Source organism: Ictalurus furcatus, chromosome 25 (genome assembly GCF_023375685.1).
Source record: "Ictalurus furcatus strain D&B chromosome 25, Billie_1.0, whole genome shotgun sequence".
Classification (NCBI taxonomy): domain Eukaryota; kingdom Metazoa; phylum Chordata; class Actinopteri; order Siluriformes; family Ictaluridae; genus Ictalurus; species Ictalurus furcatus.
Window position 1 is genome coordinate 1,100,001 of NC_071279.1, and position 20,363 is coordinate 1,120,363.

Sequence of the window (20,363 nt, forward strand, 5' to 3'; positions counted from 1 at the left end):
ATGCTGTAGATGTAAACCAGCCTCCAGTCTGCTGCTTCAGGAGCACTTTATTAACGCTGCTGCTGCTGAACGACTCTCAGGAGACCGTACTGTGTTGCGCTTGTAAAGATGATCAGTAACATTCATCCAGACTGAAGTCAGGTGACGCTGTTAAACGCAGGAATAAGACCGAGTTGGTTCTGTCGGCCGGATGTCAGAGGGTTACCTGAAGCGGGGACGGAGGACGACGGGGTCATGTCGGGACAGCTGAACGGCAGGTGTTTAAAACTCACGGGTCTGCTTTTCTCAGGATGTTCCTGTAACACCACACACACACACACACACACATCACATCAAACACACAAGGTGTTGATTAGTTTTCTAGCACAGCAGCTCGGACAGTAGCGCAGGACTGTATCGATGCACTCACTCGGATACGGCGTCGTTACTACGGTAACGGTTCGTTCACAGGGACGTGTACAGCACACGCTCCACACACACACACACACACACACACACACACACACACGGATTAAACCACAAGTGCTGTCACTGCTACGGTGAAGTTTCCAGTAAGGAGATGTTTGTTATAGGAACTTCGGAGCGGTGACAGTAACACCGCTCCACCGCACCGCTCCGCCGCACCGCTCAGCCGGGGAGGAGTTTACTGAAACATCACAACACACGATATAAAAGTGGTTTATATATGAAACAGACCTTCCTCAGGGCTTCCTCGCTGTAATAGCCCAGTCCTTCCTCGTATTCCCTCCGCCATTCATCCCCTTAACGAGATAAAAAAAATAAAAATTGATTAAATAGTGTCAACTTTCACCATAACCATCAATCAGCACCTGTGACCTTTGACCCTGAGACTACATCACTAGTCCAATCTTCACATCAGCATCCTCAGTGAAGCAGAGCTCCGTCCTGATGGAGCGTCACACACTCCGCTCTCTCGCTGCTTCTAGAACTTACCTCTGACAGGACGAAAGGCGAGCAGGCACACTGCCACGGCCATCCAAAGCCCCTCCATGATGTGTGTGTGTGTGTGTGTGAGCGTGTGTGTGTGAGCGTGTGTGTGTGAGCGTGGTTTGGACAATGGCGAAAGCACATGGTCAGAGCAGGTCATTATAGCCGGGCCCCCTTTTAGCTCACCTCACACACACAAAGCAGCTGAGTGACAAAGCGCACACACACACACACACACACACACACACACACACACACAGCGCTACCGGGGCATTCACACAGTGGGGAGAGGGTGTAGTCATGTGACATGAAATTGCCCAAGGGTTTAAAACTAACAATACTCAGACTGTGTGTTATGAAACGTTTATAAAGTAAGCGTCTGATCAGAAACATCATCTGGGAATAAGAATATGAAAGGTAGGGATGCAGAAATGTGGGAATTCTACACTCATGGAACACACACACACACACACACACACACACACACACACACACACACATACAGTGATGACATTCCTCCTCAATAACAGTGCGCTCTATAGAGTCCAATCTGTGATCCATAAATGTTATTTCATGTTGGATGTGTGAAGTCTGGGTTAGTGGAGACAGCCATGACTCCACGTCTCCTTAAATGTTTTTGCTGCTTCATGTTCCTCTCCGATTCCATCTGCTCTATGCTTGTGTGGCAGAGCTGCCAGCAGGTGGAACGGTATCTTCTCCCAGGTGTGGAGGGTCAATCTGATGTTTCCGCGGTGATGCAGTGGTAGGTCAGTGGCTAAGACGTTGGACCTGTGATTGGAAGGTTGTGAGCTGCCACTGCTGGACCCTTGAGCAAGGCCCTTGACCCTCAACTGCTCAGTCGTATTAATGCTCCGGATAAGGACGTCTGTCCAATGCCGTAAATGTAAAAGATGTATTGAGGTAGTCTTTGTACTGCTTCTTCTGACCCCCTCAGACCGGTGGCCCAGATGAAGCGGTCCTACAGGACTTGCCATGGCAGGTAATCTTGTGTCTTTCCTGATATAACGCCCAAGCCAGCGCAGCGATCGTGGGTTATATCAGGAAAACACAAGAATCCCAGGAGTCGCTGCAGGCATCTTATATGGAAACGCTCCAGCAACCTTCCAGTGGTGCTTGAAAGTTTGTGAAACCGTTAGAATTTTCTTTATATCGACATAAATGTCACACGAGTCCTTAAAGAAGACAAAGAGACAAAAATGTTATACTTTATTTATTTATTGAGGAAATAATCCAATATTACATATCAGTGAGGGGTAAAAGTGCGTGAAGGCCTAGGATGATCAGGTGTGAGTGAGTGAGCGTTCTGTTTTATTTAAAGAACAGGGATCTATAAGAGTCTGATCTTCACAGCACGTGTTTGCGGAAGTGTGTCACGGCACGAACAAAGGAGATTTCTGAGGACCTCAGAAAAAGAAAAGTTTACAGCACCATCTGTAAAGAGTTTGGACTCCACCAATCCACAGTCAGACAGATTGTGTACAAATGGAGGAAACTGAAGACCAGTGTTCCCCTCCCCAGGAGTGGAGACCAACAAAGATCACTCCAAGAGCAAGACGTGTAATAGTCCACGAGCTCACAAAGGAACCCAGGGGAACTTCTACACAACTAAAGTTCTCTCTTACATCAGCTAATGTTAATGTTCCTGAGTCCACCATCAGGAGAACACTGAACAACAACGGTGTGCATGGCAGGACTGCGAGGAGAAACCCACTGATCTCCAAAAAGAACACTGCTGCCCCTCTGCAGTTTGATAAAGATCATGTGGACAAGTCAGAAGTCTAATGGAAATGTTTTGTGGATGGAGGAGACCAAAATAGAACTTTTGGTTTAAATGAGAAGCGTGATGTTTGGAGAAAGGAAAACACTGCATTCCAGCATAAGAACCTTCTCCCATCTGTGAAACATGGTGGTGGTAGTGTCAGGGTTTGGACCTGTTTTGCTCCATCTGGGCCAGGATGAAAACTCCTCCGAGCCGATGTGCAGGACTGATCAACAGTTCCCCCAAACGTTTATCTGCAGTTATTCCTGCACAAGGAGCTCACACCACATACTGAAAGAAAACATTCACATACTTTTACCCTCACAGATATGTAATATTGGATCATTTTCCTCAATAAATAAATGACCAAGTGTAATATTTTTGTCTCATTTGTTTAATCAGGTTCTCTTTCTCTACTTTGAGGACTCGTGAAAATCTGAAGTTTTAGATCATATTTATGCAGAAATGTAGAAAACTATAAAGGGTTCACAAACCGTACGTGAAGTACAAGTAGGGCTGGGCGATATGACCCATGTATTAGGATACGTGACACATTTCAATGATATATAATTTAGGTAACAATCTGTCCTCAAAACAGTAAAAGAAACAAAAAATACATTAAACCGACCGACACTACTTTTCTTTAATGCCTACGAAGACAAATTTTTTAATTACGTCAAATCAACGGCGTCTATTCAGTACCATTTAATGTGTAATTATTAAAACCATTTAAAAATATATATATATATATTGCGTAATCATTTATCACGATATCGATATTATTTCGATATATATGGCCCAGCCCTGCGTGTAACACACTGCCTTTTTAACAATAAAACGAGGCAAAGACAGAAACAATGCAACGTTAAAAAAATAATAAAGACCATGAAACAATCCCCACGCTGAGATGATTCATCACATCCTCCTGAACGCTCACGTTCCTCAGCGAGAGTTTCCAGGTCTCACAGATCACACGCATCACTAATCATTTGCATATCAGTTGTGATTGGTCCATAGCGTAGAATGACATCACAAAGTGAAATCAAACCAAAAGCAAAAGAACTCTAAAACTGTCTGATCATATTGAGGTGAAACGGGACGTCGTGGACTTCAGGGGGACTTTAATGATTCTACTTTACGTACATTTTGTGCTGGAGAAACATCTTTGTAATAATTTATGGTTATAAATTAACTCCACTCTGGCAAGAACACACATTACAGCAAAGCATGCGAACGATTGGGGTTGTTTTTTTTGGTTGTTGTTTTGAATGATTTCCAGTGTGTTTCATTTCTTACTTAACAAAACAAGAACAAAAAAAGTGGGACAGGGTACTTTTATTAGACGCATGTTAAACAGGGGAACGCAGTAGGTCCGTGGTGTCCAAAAGTACCGTACTTCACCCCTAAAGAGTGCACACTAATCTGCACACACACACACACACGTGAGAGTGAAGCCTCGGTGTGTTGTACCCTGAGCCGTACGCTTTAGAGCCAAGTCCGTGTTCTCTAAGCGCATGGTGTGTGTGTATGAGAGAAAGACAGCCCCACTGAGCATCATGAGAGTGGGTCTGTCCCTTTAACTAATACTGGTGTGGGAGGAGAGAGCCGCTCAGGCTCCACCTTCCTCCCAGTCTCAGGTCTCGTGAGCATCTATTCACTGTATTCATTGTAGAACTTCAATCGCGGTCGGGTTCGGGGGCGGGGCCGGCCTGCTCCGGCTGGGGGACGGGTCTGGGCGGGGCGGGCGGGGCTCTCGGTACGGGTTGGTGCTGTCTCTGTCTGTACGCGATGACGGTACCCAGGAGCAGAGCGATCACGGTCATGAGGTAAAGATCCCACTCTGGACCCAGCAACTGGTCCAGATCCACCTGAGAGAGAAGCTCCTTCAGCTGGAGGCAGAGTGGAGACGAGAGTCAACAACAACTCAAACAAAAATGACTGAAAATGGTCTAGGAACGTTTCCGTCATCTACATCGATTAACAGCGGATTATAATGTTGCCATGACAACCACCACATCGTCATCGCTAATTAAAATCTTTAGTTGAGTTAGCTAAGGACTCGCTCTTTAATAAGGATAAAGGTGTAAGAGATGTGTGTGTGTGTGTGTGTGTGTGTGTGTGTGTGTGTGTGTGTGTGTGTGAGTGAGAGAGAAAGAGAGAGACTTACGTTCAGCTCCTGGAAGTACTGCAGCGTGTAGACAAGTCCCAGTTTGCACAGGGCGAGGAACACGGGCACCTGGGCGTCAGGACTCGCCTCTGCGGCCATGTCATAGAAACGCTTAGCCAGATGGATGTCCTGCATCAGGAGACAGCCGTGAGCACAACAACAACAACCACGGTTCTAGCACGGGAACCAGGCAAACGAAGAGGGAAAACGTACAAGGAAAGAACAGACACTAGGAAGGAAATAAACATTAAAAACAAATAATAAACAAGGAAACAAAAACACAGTCTATAAACATAGACGGAAGGAAACCATCAAATAAGGAATGAAAAAGAAGGAAGGAAACAAATATGAAGGAAATCAGTAAATAAATTAGCTTTGATGTATTTAGAGCAATAAGAGTAAATCTTCAGGAGGTCGACCGATTATCGTTTACTGATAACTAAGGCGGGCGATACCTACCTGCCCATAACCAATCAACCGATAGTTTTTAAAACTGAAAACATAACACTCAAAATGAACAGTACTGACTGAACCATGAAAAACCATGAAGATGTGCTGAACTTTTTTTAATTATTGACACTACCGGTCAAAAGTTTAGACACACTCATTCTTTTATTTATTTATTTTATATTTATTTCCACATTTTAGAATAATAATAAAGTCATCAAAACTCTGGAGTAACACAGATGGAACTACGGGAATTATGTTGTGATAAAAAATCCAAAATAAGTAAAAATAATTTAATATTTTATCATCTTCAAAGTCGACGCCCTTTTCACCGATAATTTCCAGAAACGTATTCTTGGCGTTTTCTCGAGCAATTTCCCTGAGATGATTTCTAAACAGCATTAAAGGAGTTCACACCGACGCCGGACTCTTATCACCTGCTTTTCGGAATATTTCACTCCGAGTCGTTCGTTTAAAAATACATATTTTTGTAAATAAAATGTTAGTTTTCTAATGAAAGAAATGAATGTCGACAGGATTATATTTTTGTCTACGACACCGATTTCACACATTTAATCATACACCTTTAAACATTTCAGTCTAGTGTCCACAAACTTTTGACTGGTCGTGTGAATAATAATATATATTACCTAATAATAAATATTAAAGTAAATAAAAAGATATGCATCCAAACTGAACCGAAAAGTAACACTCCAAATAACAACAAAATTTAGACAGCGACGGTTTATGTTTCGCCTCTAGAGGCCGCTCTCGTGCTGTATAAGAACAGCAGACGCTTCTCAGCCACTCCGCACCGAACGCGACCGGGGAACACTGTGGTGCGTGGAGTGGTGCGTGGAGTGGTGCGTGGAGTGGTGCGTGGAGTGTGAGGCATGTTTGCGTGCACCTGTTTAATGCCAAGGCCTTTCTCGTGCATGTATCCCAGGTTGAACATGGCCTGTGCGCTGTGCTGCTGCTCAGACGCCAGTCTGTAGTGGATCATCGCCGTCTCGTAATCCACATCAGTGCCGTAACCATAGAAATGATAATCACCCAGCTTAATCCTGGCCACTGTGTAACCTGGGCGCGCACACACACACACACACGCCTTTAGATCTCATACACGATTCAACTAATTTATGGGTTTCACAGAAACGGGGGTGAATACTTACGAGTACGTTTTTTTTGCAAACTCTAATCGATCCCCCCCCCCCCCCCAACTTAAATATTATGGTCTGTTTTTGTGTAGATTCATGATATATAATCCTAATGAAAAATTTCACACTGAACACCGTTACATGTAAAAGGTGGCCGACGCCACAAAGCTCGGGGTGCCAATACTTTAATCTTGGTGAAAACCTGCAGAATGATTGCGTGCTGACTTTGTGATGACATTTATATAAAATATAGTCACATTATTTTTAGCCACACTTGAATATGGAAGAAGTGACGTTTCTAACCTTGAGCAGCCGCTCTGGTCCAGTGAAGGAGAGCTCGAGGGTAGGTTTCATTATCACTGAAGATCTGGGACTGCTCTGTAACACACACACACACACACATTACATGACTTTATACCACCTCTGGTTTGATTACTAGATTGTGATTGGTCAATAATATTGAATAGTTTTCTATAATAGCAGCTCTGACAATTACAATAATGCACTATTTAAAAAAAAAAAAAAAAAAAATTTTTTTGCATTTTTAATCCAAAGTGGCTTCATCCATGTTACATTATCTTCCATTATGTTCATACAAAAAACCTCCAAAAAACAATGAAAGTTAATTATGTCAATTATGTTACTTATATAAACAATACTAAAAATACAAAAGATCAGTCCTAATATGAGCCAAGTTTCACACTTGATGCATTTGTTTGTCGTTTTTGTCCATACAGGTTCTTCAAGAGTTAAAACTTTTAAAATAAAGTCACCATGCATTTAAGATCAATTTTATTTATAAAATAAATGTATATTATAAGGCAAATAAGAATCAAAGCTAAAATTCTAAGGAAGTAAACAGCTTTAATGTTTAAGGCTGTGGCGCCCCCTGGTGTCGGTCACGTGACTCACTCTGGTCGAGGATGAAGGCGACGTTACTCTGCGCCACCTCGTAGCCCTGTTCAGCCAGGAGCAGATACTGAACCAGAGCAGAGTCCATGTCTCCCTCCTTAAAGCTGCCGTAAGCACTCATCAGCCTCTCTGACCACCGGCCGCGCTCACACACGTTCTTAAACAGCTGCGCACACACACACACACGAGATAATGAGACCAGTGTATTATGGAATTAAATTAGTGCCAGAAGTATTGAACGTACCGTTTCAAGGCAGGAACAGAAACTCTTACAAAAATTAGGAAACTGATAATAAAGGACGGCGTTTATCTGAAGACCGGGTTAACGCTTTCAGTTCAGTGTTTCTTCTTCTCTCGCGTTGTTTTGCATCTTTGTTCATTTCTTGAAAAAGTTACGTTCAATACTTTTGGCACAAACTGAATTCCAGAGTGTGTGAGATATAAACCGAGTGTGAGGTATAAACAGAGTGTACGGCGGTCACCTCCACAGCCGTGTGACAGGAGCGCATCACTCCGGTTCCTGTAGCGTGCATCTGAGCCAGGTTATAGAAGGCCAGGATGTGACCCGCCTGAGACGCCAGGTTAAAGAACTTCAGAGCCTGCTTATAGTCACGCTTCACTCCGATACCGTCTGACAGGAAATCACCACAATCAGAGTCAGGAACACGGACCGACAATTTACACCTCTTTCAACCACGAATAAGAACGATGTATAGCATGATAAATGAAAACTGATGTTAGCTACAGCGCCCTCCAATAATATTGGCACCCTTAGGAAATATTCGCGAAGGCGGCTGTGAAAAATCGCCTTTATTGTTTAAACTTTTTTTTTTTTTTTTTTAATTCACACAAATACTCTGCACTCATCGATATCAAACAATTGCAAAACAAATTACGTTTATCCGACAATTGCAACAATTATTGGCACCCCATGAATTCACATATGACAATTTATATGTGAAGTATATTCCCATTGAAATTTTACATTTTTTAGTACACCTGGGTGACTAGGAACAGGAAATTGTTCAACCATGACTTCCTGTTTCACAGGGGTATAAATATGAGGTAACACAGGCCAAATTCCCTTAGTCATTCATAACAATGGGTAAGAGCGAGGAATATAGCTGTGATGTTCGGCAAAAGGTTGTTGAGCTTCACACAATGGGAAGTGTCTATAAGAAAATAGCACAAGCATTGAAAATGCCCATTTCCACCATCAGGGCAATAATTAAGAAGTTCCACATTGAATAAATACGAAGTTGTATATTTCTGATAGTATTTCACTGATTGTGCCCATGACTTGTGACGCTATGTTAAAGAGAACAGAGACAAAGTCTAAGGACAAGGCCTGAAAGTGCACAGATCGACTCGTGTGCTATCCGAGAATAAAATTCACACTCCCTCTCCCTCTCTCACACACACACACACTCACTGTAGTACATAGTTCCCAGCTGTAGCTGTCCATCCACCCAGCCTTGCTCTGCAGCTTTCTGGAAGTATTTGAGTGCAAGCTCATAGTTCTGTAATAAACAAACACCGAAACATATTTAAACACACAAACAAGAGAATTCTACAGTTATTCTACTCAGGCCAAAGAACACAGGCCACGTAATTATCACTATAATACGGACATAGGGATGAATACATTTTTCTGTGATATCGCAGGTATCCACAGTATATTAATAACACACCCCGAGACCATCATCACTCACGGGAACACTGATCAATTACACATTCAGCACAGAAATATACTTAAAGTACACCCACTTCATTCTACTGTCAATAATCACATATAAAAAGAGCTGAGATATAACTTTCCATACTGCCACTTTTATGTAAGCTGTACTATTATAATAAACAAAAACAAACAAAGCATTAAGAGAATTTTTCCATACCCTTTACCGTAAATAAAATAATAAAAATAACAAGTTCAGAAAACAAATGAATAATATTACCACCACTCACAATACTACTACAAATAAAAGTGTACTGCGAAATATTTTTCTATAATTTAACAATAAATAAATCTAGTAATGAAGTTAATAAAAATAATATACATACAAAATAAATAATGAGATACAACCTCTCATTATAATATCTTCGACTAAGTATTGATGTACATTATTCCCCACACAGCAGCCTGTATTTCAGCTCTACTGTCAATAATAATATTCATAAACGTAATAAAGAAAGAAAAGCAGAAGGATCAGAGCCGTTCCAGACACTCACCACAGGAACGCCTCTACCGTACAGGTAGGCCATGCCGAGTCCACTCTGACCCACCGGGTTCCCCTGAAATCATGAACACCATAAAACTGTACTGAACCTGAACACGGACACAATACGAGTAAGTGAGCGTGAAGCAGCGCTCCTGTCAGAACCCACCTGCTCCGAGGCCTTCTTAAAGTAATGCAGCGCTGTCTCGTTGTTCTGGGGTATATACTCACTGCCCTCGGAGTACATCTGCAACACACACACACACACACACACACACACACCTGTACACTTATACAGGACTAAAGGGAAGCATTACTGACCAGTGTGTGCGTCTCTCACCCCCTCTCTCACACACACACACACAGAGTTTGTTTACCTTTCCAAGGAAAGCCATAGCGTGTGTGTTTCCTGCATTAGCAGCCTGGTTAAAGTATTCATAAGCTCTCTGATGGAAAAAAAACAAAACAAACAGCAGCAGTGGGTTTACACGTGTGTGGTTTTGTGGTTTCACGTTAAACAGGACGGAATTGACGTGAGCGGAGATTTATGAAGGGGTTAAAGTGATACCTGATGATTCTGCTCCACTCCTCGGCCTCCGTGTAAGTGTAACTGACCCAAACCCACCTGCAAGAGAGAAGTACGAGGACAAGACATGACTGTATATTTACTCATCATCATCATAATAATAACAACAGCAATTTTGCTATATCATATTATTATAATTTTTTTTTTGCAATTTGAATATCTAAATGAGAAAACGTTCATTTTAAAGACCAGTGAACACTCCCTCTATTACTAAAATAAATCCAAACGTTAACCGTCTCTACACTTTCGTCATCCCTCTCTCGCTGAGTCTGGGTCGGTACCTGCGCCTGGACGTCCCCCTTTTCAGCCAGAAACTGGTAGTACTGGATCAGATCCTCCTCCAGCATACCACTAGGAGAACCGGGGTTCTCCAACTCGTCCAGCAGCCTGATCCTCTGCACCGCACTGCCCCCCGTCAGGGACACGTCACTGGCCACTGACAAACAACACCACCACCACACACCGTCATTCACAACATACCGAGCTGAAATCATTCAGAATGAGGAGTATTTTGGAGCTCAGGATCTTTACCGTGATTGGCTACCAGTCTGTAGTGAGTGAGGGCGGACTCGCAGCTCTGAGGAACCCCAACACCTCCCCAGTACCTGTAACCCTACACACACACACACATATTTAACAAGTGATATTAACTAACGTATGATAAATGAAGGCACTGTAATCATCTCACCAGGATCATGTGTGCGATCAGGTTTCCTCCCAGAGCTCCGAACGTGTAATACACCAACGCCTGTGTTTAAACACGCGCTCCGTTAGTGACGTAATCACACACGAATACAACAACACCACACCACAACAACACCACCACACCACCACAACACAGCGGACACTGAGTGAGACGTACTTTGGCTTGACTGGAGTTCACTCCTAATCCAGCTGCGTAGAGGAACCCCAGAGCCTGAGGGACAGAAGACAGGATGAGAAAGATCAGACTTCAGAGATCGGAGCACCGTGATCAGACTTCCCTTCCTCACACACAGAAACCGAGGATGGTGCGAATACAGATATAATAAAGTGTAGAGCAGAAACGTACTGAAATACATCCTAACAAAATGAATTCATTAATAAACAAGCGTGTCTTTTTATATGTGAACATTAGTTAAGATATCCGATCTAACATTTCTCCCGGGATTGGACCGGCGCCGCCTTTAATAAATCTAATCAATAATGAAAAATCTATACTCACATTAAATTAAATATTAATGCACAAATATTAGTCATATTTTAGATAAACAATAATGATAAAGCTATAACATTTTAATAACAAATATTTAATTTAATGTTAACAGATTAAATTAAAGAATAAGCATTAGATGTCTTCTTATTGAATATATTAGTAGTCAAGTTTGAAATGATGTATTAATCAGGTGAAAATTACATATAAATATACAGATTTTCTATTTTATACTACTTACAGAATATTATTGTATTACTGCATGAGATTTAAAGGGTTTAATTATAATATTGATAAAACATTTTTTTTTAAAAGTAATTTATGACTTTTTTTAACCTACATGTCAAAAGATGAAGGAAAATTTGATTTCTCACGTCATGACCCCTTTAATACATTATTACAGACATTAAAATAAAATAAACTCATAATCCATACAGGTTTAGGATTTCCTGATGAGGAAATAAAGCGTTCCAGATGTGAAAAGGAAATGAAGCGATAAAATCGTAGCGCACTTTAACAGAAGATTATTGACAGCATCAGGGTGGAACAACGAGTAGCTCCGCCCCCTGTTTTAAACAGCCAATAGCTTTTAGGCGCGGTGATTTTTTTAATAAGTTGTGGGCGGGACACTTCAGCTTCTTGAGAGCGTTTGATTGGACAGAAAACCTGATGAGAACTGAGTCACTGTTTTGGAGCACACTAGCTTACAAATCTTTTTTTGGATTTCACGGGGACTTTAAATTCCAGACTTCAGGTCCTGACGACCCCGGGTAGGATACGCGGCTGAGCGGAGTTGCGTACCGTCTGGGATTTGGGCGAGCCCTCGAGCGCCAGCTTCTCAAAAATCTCCCTGGCTTGCTGAACGTTCTGAGGAAGGTAATCTCCCAGCAGCATGGCGTAGCCCACCTTCTCCATGGCCTTGGTGTGACCCATCTCCGCCACCTTCACCAGCTTCTCATACAACCTCAAACACAAACCATACACACCGCTACTTAATACACCGCACTTTAATTTAATGAGAGAGAGAGAGAGAGAGAGAGAGAGAGAGAGAGAGAGAGAGAGAGAGAGAGAGAGATTTAGACTCTTGGTCAGAAGATGTGGATTAATTTTCTGGAACAGCATCTCTGACAGTAGACGCTTAGTAGTTCTAATCGTTTCTATGGCAACAGCACTCACTCTCTCTTCTGACTCTTTCTGCTGGTGTTGTTCAGGAGTCTGAGTGTGTGTTGGTACTGCTCCTCCGCCTCCTCCGCCAGCCTCCGCTTCTCTGCCTGCTCCTCCGCTGACAGGGACACACACGAGGAAACGGGGGTTATTCTCACACACACACACACACACACACGAGATGCAGAGCAAGGATACAAGGACCACCAATATCCTGTTACAAAACAAGTTGAAGCTCACTTTCACAGAAACCCCATTTCTTGTCGCGCTCGTAGTCGTAGGTGGTTGCACACCACAGTCGGCCGTCCTCCCGGCCCTCGGTGGTACAGTCCATGTACTCCGTCCCCAGGAACAGGAAGGGAAACAGGCAGGGCTCCCCGGAGGCTGTGCCACCTATCACCATGGGAACTGCACCAACACACACACAAACCAATCAGAGTCACACACGTTACTGCACAACACTTGGAGGAAACCAATCTCTCTCGCTCTCTCTCTCTCACACACACACACACACACACACACACACACACACACACACACACACACACGGACGCGCATGAAAGAGTCCCGCTCTCACAAGTGTTTCTCTTCTTGTAAAAGTCTCATACATGTACAGAAATACCCCGACTTACTCTCGAGTGCAAAAGTTTGGTGTTTAAAACAACATCTGCATTCGAGACACTGAAAAACATTTCTAAAATGATCAGTTCATCCCGAGTAATTTAATCGCGTCGGGTTACACCTCCGATATCGACACGCTCGTGTCTGACGCCGTCTTCTGTCGAAAGTTATAAAAGTACCACGGTTTACGTCACATGACCTTCCTCCAGTACATTACCTGAGAAAACACTAAACGGTGAAGTTTGTTTGTTTATTTGTTTGTATTTGCGTTTATTGCCGTATCAGCCTCGGCGGCTATTTCACGGCGAACGCGGGTATTTAGAAGACGTAAATAAAACCGTTATAAAATAACAAAAGTAATAAAAAGTAATAAAGGTTTAAAACAACATCATTCAGCTTAATAAGTCCGACATTTCTATATAACGAGACTCTTTCTTGAAAGATTCTTTACATTTGCGTGGGATTAAAATGGTAAAGGTCTTCCTGGGTCCGTCTTACAAAAGTCTTTGAAAGTTTGCCGTCGTCTCATGACATTATAAACACGACAGGCTAAAATCACGTTTTGCAGTCAATCCCCAACACAAACACTAACTTTGTTATCTTGTTATTTTTCAAAATGAAAAAAGAAGATGGAGTATATTTCCCCCAGCTCACCCTCCCTGGGCTTCGCGTCTGTAGGAGGAGGTTGGCTTGGAAGGTCCTCCTTCTGGATCTCCTCCGGTTCGCTCTCCTCCCCTCGCTCTCTCGTGTCCTCGCGCTGAAGCTCCGCCTTCATCTCGGCCGCTTCTTCGGGGGTAACCGAGTGTCCCGTCACGACGATCTCGTCCTCGTCGTCATCATCGTCGCTCTTGTCATCATGTGAAAACTGCACAGAAGAGACGCGAGGCGGTGACCTGGCGTGTGTGTGTGTGTGTGTGTGTGCGCGTCAACAGGCTAGGAACGACGACATCACTTCCTGCTGCGCTCATGAATATTCATCCAAAAGGCTGCGTCTGATTAGCTCGGGATACTTTACTCGGAAAGTCGGGAAGGTCTCCTCGATCCCGGTTTCAGCACGTGATGACGTGTCGGCATGGCAACTCACGCCGTTAACAATTAAATATCACTTTATAGAGTAAACACCACACACACACACCCACACACGGCTGAGCAATCTACCGATATAAATTGATATCGTGATAAATGATTACGAGATATATTTTTCTGATATCGTTGGTATGGTGATGTATTTTTTTTAACGTTTTTAAAAATTACAAATTAAATGGTGCTGAACGGATGCTGTTGAAATTTATGCACATTTTTAAAAACATAATCTTCTTTGTCTTTTTAGGCATTAAAGCATCATAGAAATGTCCTCAAGTGTCGTGATATGATATTTTAGTCGTATCGCCCAGTCCTATACACACACGATATTTGAACGTCGAGTGAGAAAGGAAGCTTGCACTCCTCTGGGGTTTTTTTTTTCCAGGTGCGAACGGCAAAACCCGACCGTCGTTACTTATCGCTGAAATCATTTTTTTTTTCCTCCTTATTGTAAGTGCGCTAGCGATAACGACAGCGCAGTCCCGCTGTGACATCAGCACGACACACGAGTCCTAAACAATGACGTGCGGCTGTCGAACACTATGACGTAACTGCTGAGCAAACGTACAAATGAACGCTATACGAAGGCGTCAAAGTCGGCGTGCGATTACGATCACGCTACACGACTGATCCTGTGACCGGTCATTTAAAAAAAAAAAAATGTTTTTTATGGGGGCGTGCCCAAGACCAGACTGATTTTAACGAGCAACAATCTCTTTCCTGTAGTGTAATTGTAACAGCGCCACCTGCAGCACAGGAGCACTCGTGCGATAAACTCACGCCGGCGGTTTCGTTTCTGCCGAGACCTTCGTTTCACACAGGAATTAGGACGGAATCCAAATAAACATCGCCATAAACGTCAGAGATATTACACTATAAACATGCTTCACGTGTTTCAGGATGGAGTTTTCCCTTCACACACGTGTACCTGAGAAAAACCGGTCTCCTGGTCATCATCGCCTTCTTGTTCCACTTCTGCGAAAGACAAAATACCATGTCGATTTATTTTATTATGATGTTCATATCCATCTCTGACATTATATAAGCTGCAAACCGTGTGTGCTGTTACTTACCAGCTGTCACTTTAAAGCTGATGATTGAGAAGAGCAGCAGCAGAAAGCAGAAAGTCTTCTGTGTAAAATGCATCCTGCCTTTCAAACCCATCAGGACAATAAGACTAAGCTCTAATGCAGATAACTAGATGAGTAAATAACTAGAACATCACTCAGGTGAGCCAAACAAACACACACACACACTCACACATAGCTAGCTAATTAGCTAACGAGACTATAGTCCAGTTCTAAAAACAAAATATAAGGACTCCAAGTATCCATAACGATAATATTCACAACACACACGGCTGGCAAACAAACACTCAGGGTTAACTAACTGCGGCTAGTTAGCAAAACAATCATAGCAAGCTAACTAAACATTAGCATAAAGCTGACGCAAAGAAATGTTAGCATGTTTCATTTTCTGTCTGACTGCACGCTAACTTGAGAAACCGTTACACAAACCCGTTATTATTATTATTATTATTATTCGTCGCAAACTTTCCCCATAAACGTAGCTCAGTTTCAGCTTAAATTAGCTTAGCGTTTACACTAACGAAATGCTCATTTGTCTACAGCCCGAGTTTTATCATTACTAGCTGACCGTCATCTTTTATCTCCACCCGTACTCCGGGAAATACCCCGCTACAATTGGCTGCTCAGAGAGATAGGAAGACATCCGACCAATCAGACAACTGAACATGGATCGTTATTAACCAATCCCAACACAAGAGGCGGGATCAGTCAGAATGCGGTTAGGAAAAAAAGTCTCGATGAACCGTTTCCTGGTTTTCCTGCTCGACCAATCGCGAAGTGCAACGCCAAAAAAAAGCAGCCAATGGGAGACTCTCACGAGGACATTTGTCGTCCAATCGGATGCGCACACACATCCTGTGGCTGTACACAACAGCTGAGCTTTCTCTGATCCTGAGGAGTTTATACAGCTCTGTTTATACATTTTAATCAGTTGTTTAACACGTTAAACGTATTTATGTGTGTTTGTTTGTTAATTAACAAATAAATTGGTTCAGCTTTGTGCACTTGTTATCAGCTGAAACGGTCGATTTGAAGGTGTACAAAGTATTGGCACCCCTCTACCTCTACATTATCCATCACTGAAGATTTCGTTGCCAAATTTCAGTGTCACATAAAATAAAAAAATAAAAAAATCTTGATTTATTTTCCTTCTCCCATGTATTCATTCCTGTTTTTCTGCCAAACTGTGTTTGATCTGCTGACAGACACATTTTTTATTTCTCTTTTCTGGGTGCGCGCTCTCTCTCTCAGGATTAGCTTTAATAGTTGTACCGCAATATATAGCTAACAAAATCCTTATTGTCCTCCGAAGAGAGATCTTAGTAATGTTTGTAAAGGCACCAACTTCGAGTGTTATTTGACAAATGTGTCCTGGAGAGAGAAATACATTTACACTTGTATATCATGTGGCTAAAATGCATCTCAGACCTCCTGAATTATAGCTATTTGGACATGTCAACGTGGACATAAACCTGATACTGAAGATCCTCATATCAACACCCTTCTTTTTTCTATCTGTTGTACCTTTTTTCATCGATGGATGGGGGTAGGGTCGCCAATACTTTTACTTTGCACACGTGAAAGTTGACCTGTATTGTAGGTTCACACCATAATGTGCACAAATCTGAACACATAATAACGACAAACCTCCGAGCGTTTTGACATGTTAATATAATGTTGAGGTATGTTGTGATAAACAATTCAAGTTCGTATCATCTTCCTGAATCGTGTGTTTAACGTTAAGAAAAAAAACCTCACTAGAGCAGGTTAGACGCTGCATCAGAACTGGTCGGTTCTCACGGGTTCATATCCACAAATCACACCGCTTTACTGTGGGTATAAAATAAAAGTGAGTTCGGTGTACAATAAACACAGCTCAAAGTTTGATTTTCATCTGTTAAAACTCAGCACAGAGTCTGAGGGGAAACAAAAGATTAAATCTAGCGTTCTGAAGAGAGGTCAGTGATTTGTCTCTCTGGGAAACATTAAATTAACCAATTAAACCATTACCTAGCAAACTTGTTACTAATTAGAAAACATAGACGTAGTGCTTGTGTTGCTGTACCAACTCATACTAACTTAATGAGACTGTAATTCTCCATTGTTCTAGCGTCATCGTTTCTATAGTAACAGCTCATTCACATGAACTTCTGTAATTAAAAATTAAAAGTGTAATTGTTGATGTGGTGAATTTTTCTGTAAGGAGAGATGTGTTTATTTAACATTTATGGAAGGAGTCTCCAGTGTCAGTGCTTGGTAACAGTCAGATGTAAAGCTGTAACTTTAAGTTTTCCAACATCTTCAGGACAGAGGAGTTTACGCTTCTTTGTGGTTTCTCGGTAACACGACAAGATTTTTTTGTTGCCAAGTTGCTGTGGTGTGAGGGGAATAAAACACTCGGGGACGTGCCGATATAGGAACATAATTCATTTTGGGTCGGTAACAGTGACTCCACTTCACCTCTGATCATTTTACTATAACAGCACCACACAGAGAGTGTTTAAGTCCTTACTTATTATACAATAAGTATATGTTCAAGATGTTTTCACACTGGTCATCAAAGCGTCATTGTGCTTTTAAAAATAAATGAGAACACTAGGGCTCAATAGATCCGAGCTCCGTAACCGAATGTCTGTTTAATGGCATCGAAGTAATATCTCTGCCATCCCTCCTTCATTCTCTCCTCCTCACTGCTGGGCACGCCTTTAGCCTCCAGTGACAGGCCTGTCTCACTGCCTCGGTCTGTAAAGTCCAGAGTGACCGTTGAGAAGTGTCCTGAAAAACAAAACAAAACAACAACACAAGGACTTTGCTGGATTAAAAAAGAAATGAAAAAAGGCAAACAGAAATATATTATCTATCTTTGAAGAACTGCATATTTCCTTTCAGATGTGATTAATCATAAAACAGGATCAACTTAATTTGATGTAACATTGACACTTCTATCACAGTCTTCTGAAACCCCGGTCATTAAACTCTGCTACAGGGCGTACAAACTTTTGAACTGAGTTGAACACTAACAAGTTTTTTCCTCCTCGGCTTACGCGTGGCCATAGGAGTATTAAGCTTCAGTGATATAAAAAAAAGTCTGTGGGAATGTCCCACAAGAAGTCTGCCTCTGTATCCTGTCCTCTCGTTTTGGAGTCCTTTTAGCACACTTTAGCCTTAAGGAGAAACACGTATACAATACAGACGGGTGGCACGTTAAAGGACTCCTCGGAGTCTCTGCTGTGCTACGGGGGCATTCTGCTGCCGTGGTTCGCGTCCACTCATCCCCTTAGAAAGAAGAGTCTCTGTAAATCAAGATGGTTTATTCTGGCTGATCCCCTCTATCCCAGTGTTCAGTGCTTTCCCTGGAGCGTTCTGCTTGATCCGGTTTTACAAGGCCAGGATGATTAGATTGGAAAGGTGTGTCGAGGTCACCGGGACGTTTGTGTGTTGGAGATTGAGATGGTTGTCCACATCCAGCTAGTCTGCTTGGCTTCAGATATCATTCTCAAAAACTTGTTGGACTTTCTCCCATCCCAAGGTTTTTGGCCTGCAATCCCACCTACTTTATTTTTTCCCCTCTACTTTTGGTTTTCCTGCCTACTGTTATTACCTTATGCGTAATTTTTTTTTAGCTGGCACGGCTGGAGTCACTCGAGTTGTTGGCACGGTCTCCTGCGTTACAGCACGTGTGCGAGAGGATGGGTGCAAGTGAGGTAAAGCAGCCGTGGCGCTCGGTTCGGGATTTCACTCGAAATTTTGTTAAGATTTAATCTGATTTGGACTCGGACCGAATGTCCTAGGGGCTGTAGTCGGGTCACGGTTAATATTTCATGCTTGACTGATGATTGTTATTCAAATGGTCGTGCTGTATATTTCCACATTGTGCAGGATAAGCCTATAGTACTTCAGTCCCTTTAAATCAAGAGTTCTCAAAACTATTTTATAGCCAAGGACCCCTTTAACTATAAACTGAATGCCACACAATCCATCAGCACAGCTTTCACACATATTTTGCTCCCTATTTCAATATGTGCGATTATATTTGGGATAGTTATTAGATTTATAGACATTTTAATCCGATTATCAAGGTGAACTTCTTTAGTCCTGCTTGTTATTAATAAACCCATTCAGCTCAGGTTATCAGTCCAGCAAGCCAGTAAGATCTGCTTCCCTGAATCCTGGGGGTCTCTGGATCCCACTTCTCAGTAATGACCCCTGTTTTAAACCAAATGTGATTGCTTCTTCGCAGTTAATGTCAAACGTAAGTACAATTAGACTTGTGCTTATAGAACGTAATAAAGATAACAACGGAGTACGTTCTTAACGCATACAGTTTGAACGTGGAGCTTGCAATTTAATCCACCAATAAAAATATGATGTAATAATATTTAACCAGTTACCGAACTTTACTTAACTGTTATGTTTATTCAGTTCAGGGGAAAGCCAGAAATCTGGATCATGACTAAAATACGTGACCGTTTTGACCTTGTGGGGATATTTGTCTGGTCTGTCTGAGGAAAACTGCTTTATTAGTGTGTGTGTTTATTTATTTATTTATTTATTTACAAAACTACAGGTTTTATTTTATTTATTTTTTTCCACTAAATGAGCCAAAGGGTCTCTATTTGGTTAATGATGTTAGGTTCAGGGTTAAGTCTAAGTACATTCACTAGCTACAGAAGTCATTGGACAATCAGTGGTAGGTCCTCACAAGGATAGTAATTCAAACATACTGTGTGTGTGTGTGTGTGTGTGTGTGTGTGTGTGTGTGTGGCAGCTGCTGTCCCTGGGATTGACATGGTCGAGTACTTTCCCGCTGTGCTGAGGATGAAAGCACATGCTCTCATGTCTTGCGTTCTGTTTTTCTCTCCTCTCTTCACATGCCCTTTGTAACCAGAATCTCCAACTTTCCGAGCCTCACACTGAGAGGGAGCGGCAGAGTAAAGATCAGAGGAGCAGGGGGAAAATATTAGCGCTGATAGAACCGGTGCAAGATGGAGCCAATGACGAA

At 42.3% G+C, this 20,363-nt stretch overlaps 2 protein-coding genes across 4 annotated transcripts in view; one reads left to right on the forward strand and one right to left on the reverse strand.

Moving 5' to 3' along the window:
* gmds (GDP-mannose 4,6-dehydratase) overlaps positions 1-20,363 on the forward strand; it is a 300,682-nt gene that overhangs the window by 241,228 nt on the left and 39,091 nt on the right. The gene's annotated exons all lie outside the window — the stretch shown is intronic.
* Positions 4,046-16,002, reverse strand: LOC128600973 (protein sel-1 homolog 1-like). Its single transcript, XM_053613798.1, has 21 exons — positions 15,347-16,002; positions 15,202-15,248; positions 13,845-14,055; positions 12,810-12,977; positions 12,582-12,687; positions 12,207-12,369; positions 11,076-11,129; positions 10,902-10,961; positions 10,745-10,826; positions 10,495-10,649; positions 10,196-10,252; positions 10,005-10,073; positions 9,797-9,874; positions 9,641-9,703; positions 8,844-8,931; positions 7,894-8,042; positions 7,412-7,577; positions 6,803-6,877; positions 6,250-6,422; positions 4,896-5,024; positions 4,046-4,617 (listed from the first exon to the last, which is right to left on the reverse strand). The coding sequence occupies exons 1-21, from the start codon at positions 15,435-15,437 to the stop codon at positions 4,405-4,407; spliced, it is 2,397 nt and encodes a 798-aa protein (XP_053469773.1). The 5' UTR covers positions 15,438-16,002; the 3' UTR covers positions 4,046-4,404.